General features: G+C 35.1%; 1 protein-coding gene across 2 annotated transcripts in view; it reads right to left on the bottom strand.

The window, feature by feature from the left end:
- Window positions 1–1933: 1933 nt before the first annotated feature.
- Window positions 1934–19638, bottom strand: part of LOC118735974 (carbohydrate sulfotransferase 4) — an 86711-nt gene continuing 69006 nt past the window's right edge. For both annotated transcript variants that reach the window (XM_036466056.1, XM_036466057.1), the window contains 3 exons: window positions 4946–5125; window positions 2381–2582; window positions 1934–2323 (listed from right to left, as the gene is read on the bottom strand). In XM_036466056.1, coding sequence (XP_036321949.1) covers window positions 2198–2323; window positions 2381–2582; window positions 4946–5125 — 508 coding nt within the window. In that variant the 3' untranslated portion in view covers window positions 1934–2197. The remainder of the gene's footprint in view (window positions 2324–2380; window positions 2583–4945; window positions 5126–19638) is intronic.

Below are 19638 nucleotides of genomic sequence, written 5' to 3'. Positions count from 1 at the left end.
ATGTTGTCGGGTCGTACAATCTAGCCTAATTTACGACCGAGAGAATGATATATCCTAATAATATATCCTGCCAAAATTTGTGAAAAAAGCAATTTCGAAAAATGCGTTGGTTAGGGCATTTGTGAGTTAAGGTGACGATATGCATGCATGTATGATGTACATACAAGAACGTATACATATATGTAACTTAGAAATGTGTTTTGAAACTTCACATTTAATTTTTTTATTACTCCTACTATTCAAATACAGTCTACATACATATGTATGTACATATTTGGTGTGACTGTATTTACTGAGATTAAAATGAGTTTCAATTAGCCAAAGCTTTGAATCATATTGTATTGGAAATAGTTTTTGATATTCCACCTATGTAAATTAAGTTTAACAACGTTTGGAAATGTCATTCTTGTTTGAGTATTGAATTTATCCTACAAGCGCAGACGGATCAGTCTGGTGCCAGGCTTGAAATTGGCGTTAGACGACTTTCGTTCAGAAGGAACCCTGAAAGTGAATGCTGGCTGGACTAGAGGAATGAAATTGTTAAAAGCCCTTTAATATATGATGTTGGAAGTATGTGTATATATTCCTACTAAGTGATCGCATCAATGGTCGTCGGTAAGTGGTAAACTACTGGGGTTCCAGACTGTATCTGTTGCGATGAATCATTAGGGGAATCACTACATTCGCACGAAAGCGCTTCTACCTATAGGAAGCCTTCGAATCTTACCAGACTAATGCCGATTTACCGGCATGCACATGGAGCTTCGCCATATTGCTGTCTTGTTGATGGTCACCTGAAAATCTACTGAAATATTGCAGAAATTGTGCAGTAAAAAATGTTATGTTGCATTTAAGTAGTGAAAAGCAACAGATTGTCAAAATTGTGTTCAAAAAGCACCCAAACTTTGACGTAGAATGCGATTTATTCAAGGTCGAACACAACCTATATTTCTGTGTTCGTGCATGTGTACCGCAGTACGAATAAATATGTAATACTAAAACATACAGGCAGGTTCTGCAATTCACTAATTCACCTCCGAGTGAATTTCAGCCCCTGCCAATTTGAATTCAAAGCACATTTTATTGAAATTCACTCGGAAGTAAATTGCAGAACCCGCCTGATAACTTGTTATCACAAGTAACTTCACTAAAGATGTCAATTTGATACCAGTTTTGACGATTTGGTGTGGTGTGAATCGCCATTCAGTTTTCAATGAGTTTTAAATGTTTAATAAAAGAAATTTTTTTTTCTAGCGCTTTCTGAAAGCAATTTTTTAACTACTTACAATTTAGAACGTGTATGTCATAATATCAAACTCATCAATTTGGTTATTTTAATGCATTTAATGGTGTGCATTCAGAACTTTTTTTGTTTTTATAAATTCGAACTCTTAATAAAAATATTTTTTAATCGAAACTAACTTGCCATCGTAATGAATGCGTAAAATTATTAACTAATCATATTTAACTAATTAATTATATATCTAATACATATATATATATACTTAAGAGATTTTAACTGGTTGCAAAAAATGCGTAACGCCTAAAACTATGCAGTGTAAAAATATCTACGCGTGGTAATACATAAGTATGTATGTAACATTAATTCGAGTTGATATTTTGTTTGTGTTTCCGTTTTAAGTATGGATACATATGTATATATATAATAGGTAGTTACTTATAATAAAATAGGTATAATTTTTTAAAGAACTACACTACTTCTACAGTGCTGCACTGTTGATACGTAAGTATATGTATATGTATGTAGTATGTATGAGTGTGTGCTGTTGGTATGTGCCTGGGCGGACTTGGATTTCCAATGGAGATTCCACATTCTGCTGCTGCTGCTCTTTTCACGGCACCAACATTTAATTGCTTTTGCGCTGAACAACTTTGCTTACAAATCTAAATGTTTTATTACTAATTACATACATACTCATTAATAATTACAAATACAATACATCCTTACTTTCGCTGACATACTCATAAATTAATTTGTGAACGTCCGCTTAGTAGCATTTTTTTACATACAATTATAATATGTATGTATGTATGTTTAACTTCTTCGATATATCACAACAAATTGGTATGAAAACATAATATAAGCGAGTAAAATAAAAATTAGGATTAGGAAACAAAGCATTTAAGCTTGAGAAAATGTAAAACAATTTAAATCTACAACATTATTGAGAGCACTTCACGAAAACGGTGGCGGTAATACAATTGGATCGAAAGTTGCTTGTTGGAAATTTGTAAAATTTTCAATCTTACGATAACCCCATAAATGCATTGCTTCTTCACAATTATTTTGTATGTATTGGATCTACAAAAAAAAATTTTGTTAAATATTAGTATAACCTTAAAAGTTTGACACTCTTACCTCGTCCACTCGCAGGTCTTGTTTCCAATGAAATGGTGCAGATTTGGAGTCCCGATACGTCGAGCTAACTCCACCAATATTTACTTTTGTATGCGTATCGAGAAATTCTTCAACGAGAGGATCGAATGGGAGTCCGTAGAATTGTAGCACCTCTTGGGTCATATCGTACGTATTCAGAGAGAGATCTTCATAGCGCAAAGTTCTAAAAAAATGTAAAAAACATATAAACATACAAATGTATGTTAAGACAAAATTAATAAAGGCTCAGTTAGTCTAGACTTAATTTACGTAACACAACCTAATTAATATACATATATTGGCCAACGCAATATATTTTTGTTTAGGAATTTTCTGCTGTGGCTTATAGGCGGCAAAGTGACAATCAGCTGAACGGAAAAACACAAAAGCAAAATATTTGCGCTTCTGGATAAGCTGACGTGTTGAGTAATCATTGACGATTTCTTACGTAAGTTAAGTCTAGACTAACTAAGCTTTAAGTTTCAAGAATTCTTTAAGAATTTACTTGGATACCCATTCTGAAATTTTCCTCTTATTTATAATAGCTCCTGCAGAATTCTTCCAGTCAATTGTATGTCATTCGTAATACGTTCGGTATTAAAAGGCCGCTTCACACCTGATCAAATAATTAGTTTTAACTATCACTGTTGTATAACACCAATATTTAATTTGCGATCGTAATCTTTGTTCTTCGCCAATTGTATTCTTGCCTTTCCAGGAAAGTTTACAGTCAAAAATAACTACCAGAAATTAGGATGCTTTAGACATTTAAAAATTTTTCAAACTAAAGTAAGGATCATACGATTTGTACATTTGTACATTTTGGCAGTCACAGAGTTGTTGTCTAGAAATAAAGGCCCGTAGTCATAGTCAAAATAAAGTCGACTTTAAAGTTAGTTGCAGCTTTTTGACATAATTTTCAATGGGATATCTGTCAAAAAAGCTGCAACTAACTTTAAAGTCGACTTTATTTGACTATGACTACGGGCCAAAGAGTTTAATTCAATAACCACTGTACAAATGTACAAATCAAGTGATCCCTGCATAAGCGCCACTGTACAAATGTAAAAATCGTGTGGTCCCACACATACGAACCAGAGCTGTCAAATTATTTTAACACGTACTTTTATGTGGACAATTATTTTGGCGGCGACAGAGCTACGCTATAGGGCTGGGTAACTCACTGAATTTTATCGAGTTAACTCAATGACTCAATCTCATTTCTATTAGTCAGCTCAGTGAGATGGCACAATTGAGTTATAACACCCTGCTGTCGAGGAAACACAGCCTAGAGTGGGTTAGCGCTGTTAGTTAGCACTGTTTAGCTGATGAGCGCTGCAGACCTGGTTTGCATTGTAGAGCTGTTAAAAAATAGAGCTGGTATGCGCTGTAGAGCTGGTTTACACTGTAGATCTATTAAGAGGAAATGAGTTGGTATGAGCTGTAGAGCTGGTGCGCGGAATAACTTGAATGAATTGTACATTTTCACAACTATTAAATTTTTCGCAATTTTCTCGTCTTTATTTTTATTCTTTATTCTGAGGACCGACTATGTGGCGAATATTTATTGAGCTACTGAGTCATATTTCGTTTTAAAAGTGAGTCTGAGCGTGCGACACATTGCTGGGAATCAGCTCAATAGCTTCGCTCAGTGCTGAGTTACCCATCTCTACTACGCTACAACTGTGGTTGTGGCCAGATTAGATCTATTTCTATTTTTCCAGCGACAGATAAAGTTCTTCCTCTTCTTTTATGTCAAACTCATACAAATTCTTGATGCCGCTGCCGCGTTCAGAAAATTCATGTCCCCACCGACAAAGTGTTTAGATAATGAAGATAACAAATTGGAAGCTGTGGCTCATAGCTCGTCGTGGTTTCAATGTGTTCAGCACCTTTAACTTTCTATTTGATAGCTCCTGTTAGATAGGAAGAGTTCGCTTTTGGAAGAACTCGGCACAACACTGCTACTTCCAGTCCTTATAACTTGGTTAGCTCAATACATAGATGATCCTTTGTCGGGTCGAATTTTATTTTGGACTTGTACAGTCATTTTTTTCTTTACTAATAATATACTTTCACTTTTTTCAGAGCTCTGCTACCGAGGAAATTTCTCGAAAAGTTACTGTTTCCTCCAATTGGGCCTATTCATACCGCTGGTGAATTGGTCGCAATTCGAGTTGCAAGGATTACTCAATTTCCCTGCATATTTTTATTAAAGCTGACGGTAAATATCATAACAGTGATGGGTAAAAAGGACTTTGGTTCACTGTCCCTGGCCTCAAAAAAGCTGTTGTCTGTTTGGGTGTACTCAGTTTTCTACTTTCGCACAGCCAGAAGAGGGCAAGGGTAGATGTTACTTCAATATAGAGTAAACAACTTTCCCTTATAACAAGTATTTAAGTATAATTCCCTGGGCCCCCAAATGATAACCATAATATTTCAGCGAAAAAAATTATTAGGAAATATTAGAAAAAGCTTAACTGTCGTAATAACGTAACCATTACGTGATTTAATTGAAAAAGCTTGATTATTATTAATTTCTCTTACCTGAAACGTGATGAATGCTCCTTTAGCAGTTCCACAGCAGCATGATAATCGGCCACTAAATCTTGACACACGTAATGTGGATTTTCACAATCTATGTTGCCAGCACACCAATCGCGATGCTTACGCGACTGCATTGTGCCACGTGGATCGCGTACCAACAAAATCATTCTTACATTCAAGCTGAAAATAGAAAAAGAAAATGGAGAAAATGGTATGATTAAACTATTAAACAGCAGTAAAAAAGGTAGTAGTTGTTTGCGTGAATGGGCAATAGAGAAATTTGCGTGAAGCAATGTTGCGACTAATTGTCACAAAATTAAAACACAATCCAAAGAAACAAAGAGTGTGGGCAATGCGCGTCGCCAACCAGCAGGGGATAACCAGTAGTGAAAATAAGTAGTAGTAAGTATGTTATGACCATGATTGTTGAGAGCAACTAGGAATAGTTTAGTTGAAATTCAAAGAAAACTTTTTTTGTTGCAGCTCCTGAGCCTTAATCGCTAACCAAAGAGAAGTGGGAACTCGAACAATCGATAACGGTATCTAAAGGCATATTTACAGTTAAAAATAAGAGTTACGTACACATGTACATATAGAGTATTTGCAGAGTAAATCGCGCATTAAAACTGTTGTTGACACTTAATAGGTTCTTAAACCAATATTTATTCTTTCTATTTATGAAAGCACAAGCATTTTTATTAATAATGGTTCATTATCAAACATACGCCTTCAATTCTATGAAATTAGAAAATTTATTTGCAAAAAAAGGAATTAATTGCTAACTACGAAAAGGTAAAATTCAAAAATTTTAGACCGAATGCATAGTACAATGGCCGAATGTAAATGCTAAAGACGGACTTTAAGCAATTAAGTTAATACACAGAAATCTCCCACCTTTCCGTTGGTGCTCGGGCTTAGCTGAATCTCCATTCAGCCCTTCCCTGGACTGGAGTAACGCAGCCGCTCCTGCAGCTTCTGCGCTGTCCTCTTTTCCAGCTTAGGGCTGCTGGCGAACTGCGACCAATAACTGCCGCCTCCTAATCCAGGGTGTGACGCGACACCGTGCCTATTGGTCGGTTTGCGGCTTTTAACAGCGCCTTCTCGATACCGGGTCGCCTCGAATAGTAACGGTGGCCTTACCGCGACAAGGGGCGCTGGCGCGGCGAACGTTCGAGATCCCCGGCAGATTTGTAGACTTCTACGCCAGGCAGGTCAGGCACACGGTCGTAAGGAAAAGATGAAGACAACTAAAGAAACAAACAACCAAAAAAAACAACAAACAAGCAACAACAAAGATGAAACAAGTACAAACAAAGAGCAATCAAGCATAAGGCACGACAAAGGTACTCCGGCACAAACAAAACCGAAAGGCAAAAAGAAAGAGAAATGGAGGAAGAACTTCTTGATACCAAAACAGCGCTCTTCATTGAGCACGAGAGAGAAGACGATGAGCCCTCCACGACTAGTTATATATTCCACGAAAGGGCGTTGAGAGACACCGATAACGACAAGAGGTACAGAGGTAAGCAGCACGTCACGCGGCTCCAGAACGAGGCAGTACATAAGGTACCTATAACAAGGTAGGGCTCCTGAGGTCGCCAGTGGCTCTCGCCAGATCGCCCCAGCAGGAGTCGAGGAGACATGGCAAAGAGTGCGATGGCAAAGCCACCGAGGTATCCGGCAGTACGACCGCACCCGCCGAAAAGTGAAAGAGCGGGCATTACAGCGACAAAGCAGAAACCAATCCCGCTGAAAAGCGCCGCGATGAGCAATTCCGGTATTCGGACAGAAGGTACGACAAGCGCGCTGGCGAGACCGCACCCGCTGCAAAGCGGAAGAGGTTCCGGCGAGACCGCATCCGCTGCAAAGCGGAAGAGCGGGCAATTAACACTCCAAGCTTCCGCTCCGAAGAAGCAGCGAGAGCTTATTTGACATTTCCATCAATTATAGTTTTTAAATAAAAGAACTGATGCACCCTATGTGATGGGACTGCTAAGGCCGTAAAACGAAGGTCTTAACACACCAGCGTGGCGCGTCATCTCGAGCAGAATGGAGGATGCTGGCGTACGTCTAAACGTGGGCATAGACGAAGATTCCTTCAATAGTCAGTGCTGAGTATAAGCTGAACTTTAGGTTCAGCTATATCACAATGAGGTTCTGGCGTCAAAAGGCAGCGGAATAAGAAAAGGCAGCTGTCAGCGTGGTACAACTACTAACAACAAATGGCTGCCCTCAGGGAGGGGTTTTATCCCCTCTTCTGTGGAGCTTAGTGGTGTGTGACAATTACAAACACCATTGTCCACAATATTCCAGTATTGTCACTGTCGTTTCCAAAAATCGCCACAATGGCCAACAGGCGTGTATGAAAGAGGAAAAATGTCGCCGACAATTCTGGCTCTGAAATTTTTCGGAATAATCGACAATTGTCGCACCTGTCACTTTTATGAAACAGGCACCTGGTCACCGTATATATTGTACAAATTGGTAATAAAAAATTACCATAAAAAAAAAAAAATGCAAATAAGATGCCATTCTTTTCAATCGAAATAATCTTATTTCTTTCTTTCTCATTTAGCAATAAAAAATTAACCACGTTTCTAATAAAAAGGTGTGACTTTGAAACCTAAGTAGGAAATTATAATTGATGAACAATGCCATGGATTTCAGAAAAATTTAACAAAATAATAATAAAAATAAATTTTCCAGAGGTGTCATTTTGGCACCTTGTTTACAAATTGAGAAATTAGGTGACATTTGAAGCGGGACCAAAAATGTCACGGTCTTAGCCAAATTGGCAGACCTGATCACAAACCTACTTCTGTGTAATTTTTTAGTATTTTGTTATCCATCAGCTGTATAAGAGTACATTTTATTATTAACAGTGGAGTGGTATGAAACTCGTTACGCCGCTTAGTTCAAACGTTGCAAATTTTATTGCAAAGTACCTTGTTCGATGGCTCATGGAGCGCTTTGTTTTTTTTTTTTTGTTTTTTTTTTTTTCACTTATTAACATTGATCTTTGGGGACACTTCAGTTTCTTCTAACTCTTCATTTATTGCTTTTTGTTCTTACATATGTAGATACATACATACGTAGATTTGATGTTTTTCTGCCTCTTCATATTTCATAACGTGGCATGGTTACTGCAAGGTTGCTTGTTTATAAGTAGTCTCTTTGCTTGTGTATACTCATATGTATTCTTAATAAAAATGCATCATTAAATAAAAATGAAAATTTTAATTGACATTCAAGTAAAAATATTAACACAAAGAGATAGAATGGCGGGTATAAATGTTTGTCACATAGATACTACTTACTACCTTGGAAATTCATGTCATAATGATAATTTTAATTAATAAGCCAGGCTAAGAATGAAAACGTATCTTAAGTCACAGCTGGATGTCAATCAAGTTAAGTAGGGTTAATCGTAGTTAAAAAGTTGTAAAGCAGTATTATGATAAATTCATTGTCGATTTAGTGGATTCTTAGTTAAGGTTTGATTTTGCTATATTTCTTTAAGAATATAGTTATGTATGTATTTATTTATAACCTCCATTATTTCTGATAGCTGCTTATGTTGACTTGAGTTTGATAAAAAGTTTTTATTTTACATATTTTATCATCCTGTATTCCTTTAATCACATTTGCTTCGAAATAAACACAACGTCTATTTATACAGGCTTGTACATAAATATATTTACATACAAACATATGTATGTATATTGGACTGAGGCATTTTTTTATTGTATATATTTTTCTGCGACATTCCAATTCACTCATGCGTTCTGTGTGAGCAGCTGCGCAGATGTTGGCGTAATAGGGTGGTTCTATCTTTGTGCCGAGAAGTAGTGCAGAGTCTTTGTGACACATTTTGCGAAACATACACAAATACAGCGAAAAATAAAAATAAAATAAAAAATAGGAAGCAAAATTCAACTTGCTTGCCGGAAGGAATGTGGCATTAATTGCATCGAATCAATAAAACAATTGATATTATTTAAAATTAAAGGAAAGTGATAAGGGCTAATCTTTTCTGCGATTAATCTACGATTTTTTCTAAATAGTCTTTTTCCTCCCCGTCATAACTAATTTACACGATAATCAGAAGGGAATAATATGGGAAGAACCCAAGGTATCCAAATAAGGCCTCAATGATGCATCTAGGAAAATACAGTGCGCTAAGATTAGGAATCGAATCGAATGGAACATTAGGGTATACACGATTAGTTCAACGGCACCTAGTGTAAGGATCTCCGCCGCCAAGATGTCACCTCTGCTTAAGTAATAATCTATTAATTTATCACTTAATCCATAATTATAACATTATTAATAGTAAACAATGGCCATGTTTTATAGAATTTGTGTACCGGATCAACTTAAAAATGTTAGCTTTTAAACTATTAAGAATACAATTAAACTATTGAAGAAATGCGATATGTATTTGATTTAATGTAAATATTTTAATAGGGAGCCCGAAGACCTCAGTTGTTGGTGAGTAGTTTATATAATTTCATTATGCAAGTAAATAAATTGTAAATAATAGTAATAAATAAATAATAACTTGCACGATTTAGTACTTTGATTTCTAACTGTAGGGTTACCCTGTGCATATTATTTTCGTTGGATTGCATGTGACGGTTTTGGATAACAACTACTTCGAGAATGCGGATAAACCGCAAAGCTACTTGCATACACGCACATGGTGATTAAACTATACCCTGCAGGAAATGAAAGTTTAGAGTTACATATAGTATATGGGTATATCCATACGTCACGTACGCGTAACAGTCGTACGTTTCGCGTACAGTCTATGTTTTCCTTATTTGTGCGAGATTAAAGCTCGCTTTCTAATTGCTGTAGCCATACAGAAAGCTTCTTTCGAAGCGCTTTTGAGTTGGAAGAAAGGAAGAAGTTTTGATTTTGTATTTTCTATTTGATTTTTTTTTAATTATATAAAAATGTATTTTTATACAAATCGGTAGAAGCAGGTCTAACCATTTTTTTGCCGCTTTTCATTGACGGTAAGTTTTTCAGTATTTATGCAGCCGATCACAGGCGAAAAGCTCCTCTCCGTCTCACTAAGTGTGAGCACCGGAAGCTTCACTGCGCTCTGCCTTGATTTGATCGGATCGGCTCGGTTTCTATTAGAATGTACCGTTAGGTAGAGTCGGACAATTCACACAATTCAACCAGAACATTTGAAAGCACATTTACATGTCTGTAGCTGAATGTGCAGAGATGCTTGCTGTTACTTTGTAGCATCCAGAAGGTCCGGGTTCGAATCGCAATAGAGACAACATGTGAAAATGTGGAAAATCATCTGTGAAGTGCAGAAGGAAAGCGTATTCAAACGAAACATACTGATTTTGAAGTTCTTTGAGCCAAATGCATTTTGAAGTAGTTGAAATCAAAAGCAGGGTCGGATAATTGTATGTTTCCTAGGACATCGCTATGTTAAATAAATTAGTTCGTTGCAGGTGAAAAGTCCGAATTAATAAGAAAATAAAATAGTTTATAAATAAACTACTTTCAAATTAATTTAGTTTCCTGCAGGGTATGTAGATATACGTACACATACATACTAAATGCAATCATACAGCACTGAATTTCATTTTCTCTTATCTTTTGTTATTTACTTTGGCCGTTATTTTCTAAAAAAATTTTGTTAAGTATGAACTAAAATAAGTTGTTTGTATGTTTGTGCTAACATTTGCTGATATTGCAAATCGTGTTCTGCGAATAAAAATAAATTATTAAATACTATGTATGTATGTATGTACATATGTACATACACATGTTAACAGTTTCATTGTTTTGAATAATTTTTCAGACATATGGTTTCGAAAACAATAGCACATTCGAAGTAAATCAACATACATACATACATATGTATGTATAGTATATGCATATGGTATGGATTCTATACATACTATTTAGTGCGATTTACAAAACGTCGGCAAAGTGGCATTTTTGGCGAAATGGCAATGTTGCACAACTCCGGATTGCAAATGTAATTTTTTTTTAATGCCGCGCGTTAGAGAAAAACACCCCTATTGCGAGTGTCGACTAGAAGTAGATACATAAACGACTACTAAGCGAGTATCGATTATCGATCCAAATCATTGTACAAATAACTAAACCGTACCGAATTTCTTAATTTAGTTGCGTTCCAGATGCTTCCCGATTTGTAGGTTTTTCCAGGTGTCCACCGTCCACAAGGTTTATTAATGGTGAAAACAGCTTTTCCTGCAAATCCTGTAAAATCTGCACATCGTGAAGCATCTGCAACGCAACTACTGTTTATGAAATTCACTTATGTACATACACTTCATCTTCCAGTTCCAAGGGATTCGACGAATCTTGCAATTTCCTCCTTGCTTTAGCTAAGTCTCCTCATCTAATAGCTTCCATATCAACTTCCTCATCACTTAACCATATGTCAACAGTATCAATTTTTTTAATTTTATACTAAACTAGCCGGTCTCGTATGCGTGAGGCTTCGCCACGCGCTGAATGTGATAGATATTAAACAAGATGCGATTGACAACTACACAAGTTGCAACCCTACTAAAAAATAATATATATGTTGTTTAAGTGACTTGCGCCTACTTAAAGAAAGCATCCCTGCTCAGCTTGCTTCTTCAACGCATCCCTGCATATATTCTCTAGAAAAGCATCCCTGCTTTAGTTGGAAGTTCGACAAGTGCACGGGAATTGCTTCCCAGGGTTGCTTATTGGCACACTGGTCTACTTCCAGTGTTGCCTATAAATGCAACCGCCGCCTTGTCATTCGCTCTTCTTTTTTCCACTGACGTCCAGCAGGATAGCAGCACATCATCATTTTCATCCACCGAGGGATTTCCGCTTACCGATCAAATCGTTCGCATTATCTTTTTAATAGTTTGCGTACTTGTACATTTAAATTATATTTCATTTTCATAAAATCATTCGCTTCGCGAATCTTCTCATATTGTTAAATATTAATTCATGCACTCAAATTGTTATTTAAAATCATTCATACTTTCCGGTTATTAACATTCTCAGTTTCTACATACATATTATTGTTAATTAAAGTCACCTTCAAACATTAAAGTCTCTTGTATTATATTCGTTCATGCATACATGCATACGCATTCAACCATACTTTCATAATTTTCTTGAAATATTGTAAATTTGAATTATTGTTAATAAATACAACTTTTAATATCGAAACCAATATCGTAAATATTGAACATATGTAATTGCGCATCTGTAATCTAACGGACAGCCCAAATTTTTTAATTTTTCGCACAGGTTGTAACCCTCTTCGAAGAATAAAACCTTACTGCAAATCGGAAGGTCAAGCCTTTTCATTTGACACCGCATTTTCTTTTTTTAATTGAATGAACTGTGCAAATATAATGTCAGTAACAAAAAATGCCTTCTCGTATTATACATACATAATTTTTAAATAGGAGGCAACCACACTCAAACAAAAAATAAAAACTTATTGCACATGCAGAGACCATATCCTTTCACTTGGTACCTCAGTTTTTAGTCCAACAAACGATGATCTTATAATTTTTAAAAAGTGGCAACCCTACTCAAAAAGTAATACATTATTGAACATCTAAAAGCCAGGCCTTTTAGGAGGCAACCCTACAGGAATTTTAAATACAAAAGATAATATTCCTATCGATACAGATTATACTTAAAAAATCTCGTACAAATCCATTCAGTAGCTTTTGAGATTAGCGTGGTCAAAATATCTCGACTTTCCCTTTTACTATTTATAGAAGATAGTAATTTTTAAATAGGCGGCAACCCTATTCAAAAAATAAAAGCTTTTGTGCATACGAAGTCCAGGCCCTTTCATTTGATATCTCATTATGTAATCTAACGAACGGCGAAAATCCTTTGACTTTTTAATAGGTGGCGACCCTACTCAGAAAAATAATACATTATTGCAAATATAGAGGCTAAGTGTTTTCGTTTTACAGTGACGGTGCAGAACTGATGTCTATTGATATACTTTTTCTTGAAGTATTTGAAGACAAGAAAAAAAACATGTGTTTCGCGACTTTGACTTTGCAATGCTTTTTTAGACATCTACAAGGTTAGTTTAAACCAAATTGACAATGGTGAAATGAAAAAAAAAACTTGTTTCGCGCAAATAAATTGGAGAACAGATCTTTGCATAGATATTAAAAAATTGTATTTGCCTTACTTCCTGTTTTTGGTGTATTTAGAAAGAATTTTTTACGAGCAAATATTCAAATATTTACCTAAGAGAACTTAATTTGTTAGTTGTGCTGGCTCAAGGTCTCGAAGGTCGTCAAAATTATCATCATCCCTAAGAGAACTTGTGTCATTGTTTCCAACATGTTTTTTTTACGTAACAGCTGTTAGTCAATATTTTGCAATTTGCTTTCAGGTATATATATTTTTTTTTAATATGACGAAATAGGAAAAAACTGTTTATTTATAAATAAAAAAATTAGTAAGCAGATAAATATAAAGACATTTTTTTGTTGCTGTTCTCGCTTCATTACTTAAAGAGGTTCTGCATTAATGGTTATATGGACGGTTAGTTGACTTCTTTGACTCTGGCCGGGCGAATTTTGCCGGAAACTTTTATCTTGTTTCAATTCATTGCTGCGGCTGCTTTTACTCGTAAAATCATGATACAAGAATTTACGGCAGTTTTACTCAATGATTTTGGTCGCCATGTTTGCCATTTGGCTTTTGCTGGCATTATGACATTTTCATCGAAATCAAGCTACCAGCTGTAATAAATATCTAAATTATTTTTAACTGCCTTTTGAAACTTTTCAAATAAAAAAAAAAAAATTAATTTTATTAATGATTTCCATATTTTCATTTTTTGGATTATGACACTATTGAAGTAAATTTTCAGGTTAATAATGCATTTTTATTCTTCATTCAAATAATTTCGAATGACAAAGAATTTTCATTCATTATTCAACAAATTTCAAATAACGAATGAATTTTAATTCATCACTCAAGTAATTCCGAATAACGAATAACTTTTAATGTTCCGCTCTTTTGATATTCTGTTAATTGACTTTTGGGTACACTCCGATAGTAAAGTTTGTAAGTATTAGGGTATTCATCAAAACGCGTAAATGCCTCATAACCGCGTAAACCTCGTAAATAAACTGCCAGTTTTCCGTACAAAATTAAGTAAGTTTACGAGGTTTAGTTGGTTACGAGCCATTTACGCGTTTAAATGACTATCTCTTATGAGTTTTTTAATCAACCTGTAAATGTGGTATTTAGGGTATTTTGTTTCAATGGCTTAGATAAACTCTTATGATAAACTATTAGAAAACGATTCGACTTCTAATGTATTTCTGTAAGGTAGAAGTTAACAAGCCGAATAGAGAAACTGACTAGAATTATAGCATTCTCCCAGAAAGGGGACTTAGTTCTCTAATAATAATAATAATAATATAATAGATTGGCGCTTACACATATGTTAGTGTTTGGCCGAGCTTCTCCTCCTTAGTTCTCTACATCGAGAAAAAGAAAGCTAATCGTATTCTAATTGGTTTCTACGCCCTGGTGCTTTTCTTACAATTCTCTAATCGAATTCTAACATAGTTCTCTAATCTGATTTTCGATTCGAGAATTTCATTAGAAGTCTAACCTAAAATCAAAATTAACATTTTTATGGAGGTCGGCAGGTCGTATGAGTAACTGGTTTTCTACGGTCTCCCTGCATATTAGGGGCGTCCATACATCACGTGAACATTTTAGGGCGAGGGATTTCAAAAAGTGTACACAAATTTAATATGTGAGTTATGAACGGCCCCTTACATCGAAATTCTAAATTCTCCAATCCAATTCGATTTCTTAGAAAAAATAACCGTTGATTTTTTAGAATTTTTTTGCGGATGGTACTGCGCATTTTCTTCCATATAAAGCATGAATACAATATTTGTTTTATGAAATAAGGTGCTGAACACCCTCAGCAAAAAATCTCAAAAATCAACGGTAATCTTTAGCAACTTAAACTTGCACTTTATTATACTTGAATTTAATGAGCCTCAACTCAAACCCGCATACTTTTTCTAAGGCCCACTTGCATAACAGCAGGTAATCTATATAACTCGAAGTTTACCGGTTAAATTGATAAATTGGCTTGCACAATCAATGGTTGGGTGTAAAATTAAAGTTAACTCGTTAAATATTTAGCTCAGCAATTTTCGAAGGTTAACTTGCTAACTCTACATATGTCAATTTTGTCAGTAACAAGAATAATAAAATTGAGATTTCAAAAATTTAAAAAATATTTTTGAACACATGTTTACATACACACATACACACATATGCGTGTATTCATTTTTCCGCCTTCAAATAGAGGTTTCGGTCAGTCTCGCGTAAAAAAATATGTATGCATATGCGATTTAAATGCACCGAAAGTGTGCAGTGAAGAAGTGTCGCTGGCCAATTTGCAGAGAAATTAGCTGAAGATCTTCATGAGCGCAGTGTTTCAACTACCATGGCGTGGATGTGGTACATAAATGAGTACATATTCAGGTCAAGTAATAGAAGTCCCTCTTAAAGTTGATGTGCTTGGACAAGCATGTGTATCAATCCAACCATAGCGAGATATAATTTTATTTAATATTTGCCATTCTTTAGATTTTCTGGTTGTAATAGAAATTTTATATTTAATTTCAAACAATAAATATAAACAATCAAAACAAACGTCAAAAAAAGAGCGTGGTGCCTACTTAATTTAGAAATCCCTCGGGTAACTTAACTCTGAGTCAGTTTTCATTGCTGCAAGACATTGTCGGGTTTAGTAATGTAAAAATTTAACTCTTAGCTACTGAACTCTGTATTTATATATTTAACTCTGGATGTTCTGCAAGTGGGCCTAAGAAATCGAATTGAAAAATTTAAAATTTCGATGAAAATTACTTGGTATTTCTTGCATTTTCCCCGAGATCCGTATGAAATAAAAAAAAAACATTGTGCAATCGTCTTTTATTTAGTACATTTTGTGTTTTTTTTTTTTATGTGACTAAAGAAAAATCTGGATGATAGCAACACGAAATTCGGGTACGGTGTACATTTCGTAAAAATTAAATTTTTGTTTAGATACATTCTTCTGTAAAAAAAATTTGAACTAAAATTAAAATACCAGAAATATAGAATGGGTCGTCTGAATAAAAACTAAGCAATTGATTTTTCTCACAATGTCAGACCTTTTAATTAAACTTTTTTGAATAAATCGAGTAAAAGCGCCGACATTTTAAGAAAAAGCAATTGCTTAGCTTTTATTCATACGCCTAATATGAATAGTTTTTAATTTTGATTTGACTAATGCGCGACGAACAAATGTGCAGAAGTCGATTCGTCGCATATTGATTTCGGTACGACGAAACGATTACATTACTGTGATTAGACGTGGAGGGTGGGTCTAAACGTCTGGTGAATTAAAGCGAATAGATGTTTGCTATAATTCAAAATTTTGTATTATTTTTCTTTTTCTTGCACCCCACGTACTGCAGAGCGTAAAACTGACAAATTTAAAAATAAACACGGATGCTCCACACCAGTGGTAAAAGGAAAGGTCGTAAAATACCAGCCTGACAATGATCTCCAACAAATCTTTTTCGCATTTGCATATGTGTAAGATTATACATAGTATGTATACACAGCAGTAAAAGTTGAAAAGCTTGATTTTTTTTTTACCCACGCATGCAGCAAAATGTAATCAAATTTCTGCGAAAATTGTCGAAAAATTCCCACTCACCGACGCCAACGAGCGCAGCGCCCAACAAGAATAACAACCAAGGCCCAAATGTTGCGCAAGCGTTACCAAACAACAACGACTGGCTTTCGACAACCAACCAGCTCTCGTCGTCCTGCTGCCAGTGAAATGAAGGCAGTTGGTTATTGTGTTGGTGGCAGCGCTCCGCCAACGTTGCCTCCGTGGATTATTAATGCCACAAAATGCAATAAATTGGTTTACGTCGACGCTGTGTGTTATTGCACGCAAGTTCGCTTTGTAAAATCAATAAATTTGCAACTCTTTTGGGCAATGCAGCAGTGGCGCAACTACAAAACTGTATGTACCCAGCCAACAAAATATTCGGGAACGTTGACTGTTTCCCTTTTCGGTCGTATTTCCGATTCGTTTTCCCACTAAAGTATGCATCCGAAACGTTTGTCTAGTAAAGCAGCGGAAATGGTTATAAAACGGATACGTTTTCTGATTACATTTCTTGTTTAAATCGCTTTCGTTCTGAACTTCACAGATGCTTTTTCATAGCTACTAAAAGGCCAACCAAAAACAAAAATTAGATTCAGAAATTATGTATTTCCTTTTGAATAAATAATTTGTATATCATTTTAATGCATTGCGTCTGACGGCTACAACCCGAATACGTATACATGTTTTTAAATGTTCCAAAAGTAATTTCACTGAAAAATTATTATTTTTTTTCATTTTTGTATTTATTATGAATACAAACAGAAAGGAAATAATAATATTTCGGCTCTGTACGTTCCCGGACACGAAAAAGCAATGTCCTTGCTGGCTGGGTACACAAGACATATGACATATGTACAATCCATACATAGGTACATACATTTGTATGTAAGTATTTTTCAGAAAAGCTACAACAACCACAACAACGAAATGAAACATTGATTACAAGACCAGCAGCGGAATGACATTCAAGTTTTACGGTTAACGGTGACGCCCAGCAGTTTTTGGCACTTTTAACTGCATTTAACGTATTTTTCGCCTGCCAAGCGCGAGCCGAAGTCACAAACAAGTCAAATGTTGCTGCAGCTTCGTGCGTAATTAAATAAATGATATGCAACCCATATTGGCAACGTGGGGTGATGCTGTACAGGGGATATTTTTTGCTCGGAGGTACTACATGTGTATGTATTTAGTTATTTTGTGTATGTAGGAATTGTCATAATTCGGTTTTTAACTTTCTTGAAGATGTGCAATAGAAGATGTACATAGAGTGGTATAAAAAATAATAGAAACGAAAAATTTTGAAAAGTTTGGATATTTTTTTTTTGTTTATTTAATAGTTTCGTTCCTCAACTTGGGTTAAACCTGCAAAACTGTCAAAAAGCAAAATTGCTCTCAGAGAAAGAGAGAAAAACCAAAAAGTTTGGGAACGATTTTCGGGTAAAAACTGGTAAAACTGTCAAATAAACCATGAGCGCCATTTTTTGTTTGCATAGCAGTTTTTTATCATTTGGTGAACTGCTAAATTATATGCAAATACACAAGCAAATTAACAAAAATAATTAAAAAATTACATATTTCTTCGCTACGATATATTTAAAAGGTCAAAGTTCAGATATACTTTTGTTTTTGCTTATTCAACTTTCAAAGCGTTTGAACAGCTGATGTTTTGACACTTTACTAGATTTTACCAGCAAAAATTCTTCGGGAAAAATCTTGCAACTTCTGATAAAGAGAGTACCGATTTTACTCTCTCATTTTTCCCATACTTTGCCAGAGAACCGAATACGGGAATGCTTTCTGGTAAATTCCTGTAAATTCTCACAACTTCTTGCGCGTTAGGGAACGCAACTAATGTTTAATAAGTTTTATAGAAGTCTAATGGCCGGTAGCACCAATCAATTTTAAATTTATCAGCCTGTTTAATATCAAATAACACACTTTTGTTCAATACAATTCTTCTGAATTTGACCTTGGGATGACCTTGGTATGACCTCGGCATGACCTCTAGATGACCTTGAAGAGCCAAGGGACCTCCACATTCGGATTCAGCGACAACAAAGACAAAAAAAACTTATTTTTATTGAATAAATTTGTTTGCCCTCAAATTACCTCGAACCTGACATTATGGATGTTAACGGACCTGGGATTCGGGTTCAGCGAGTCTAAAACCCCATATATATAAATTTTTAGGTTTACTCACAAAATTTTTCCCTACTTCACCTTCAAAACACCTCTAACCTAATATGATGGGGGCAAACAGACCTTGGATTCGCATTCAGCGCGTCGAATAACATAGGGATATAGAGGTTTGGTTCAATATGCAAAACTTTTTTTTTTTTAAACCTGTGTAATTACCCAACTACTATTTTATTAATTTTAGGTAGGTATTGGCTCCAGTGCAAATATAGTTAGTGCAAGTTAGTATGTATATGCTATAATGTTTCAGCAGGCTTTTACTAAAACTTGTTGTTTTACGCTAAAATTTAAAAAATTTGTCTGCCGATATAAAAACTGTAGTACTTAGTTTTTATTATTATATTACTTATTAGTAAATTTTGTATTTAACATTTGCTCCCATTTTTGGGGCTGCCGGGATACCTGACGATCGCTATAATTGATTTTTCTCCTGTAGATTAGAGTTAGTTATGAATTCGTATATATGTATGTATGCACAGTCAGTGTTAAAAATGTGCATACCCTGACATTTTGACGATTTTATTTAATTATATATTTCCATACCAAATTTTTCTTATTTTTTTTATAAAAATATAGTCACTCAGCAGCAAAAACCCCAAGAATCATTTTTTTTTTGTAATTTATGTTGTCCATAGACAAATGTCACAAATATGTGACAGACTTTGAGATAAGCTAATGAATTATGTAAAAAAATGTAAAAAAAAATCGCAATCTATGGAAGTTAGTCGTTTTACTTTTTAAGTACTTAATTTAAAAATGAGGTGCTTTG

Source organism: Rhagoletis pomonella, unplaced genomic scaffold (assembly GCF_013731165.1).
Source record: "Rhagoletis pomonella isolate Grant_MI unplaced genomic scaffold, Rhpom_1.0 Rhpom_scaffold_00003, whole genome shotgun sequence".
Taxonomy (NCBI): domain Eukaryota; kingdom Metazoa; phylum Arthropoda; class Insecta; order Diptera; family Tephritidae; genus Rhagoletis; species Rhagoletis pomonella.
This window is presented reverse-complemented; position numbering and strand designations above follow the sequence as displayed.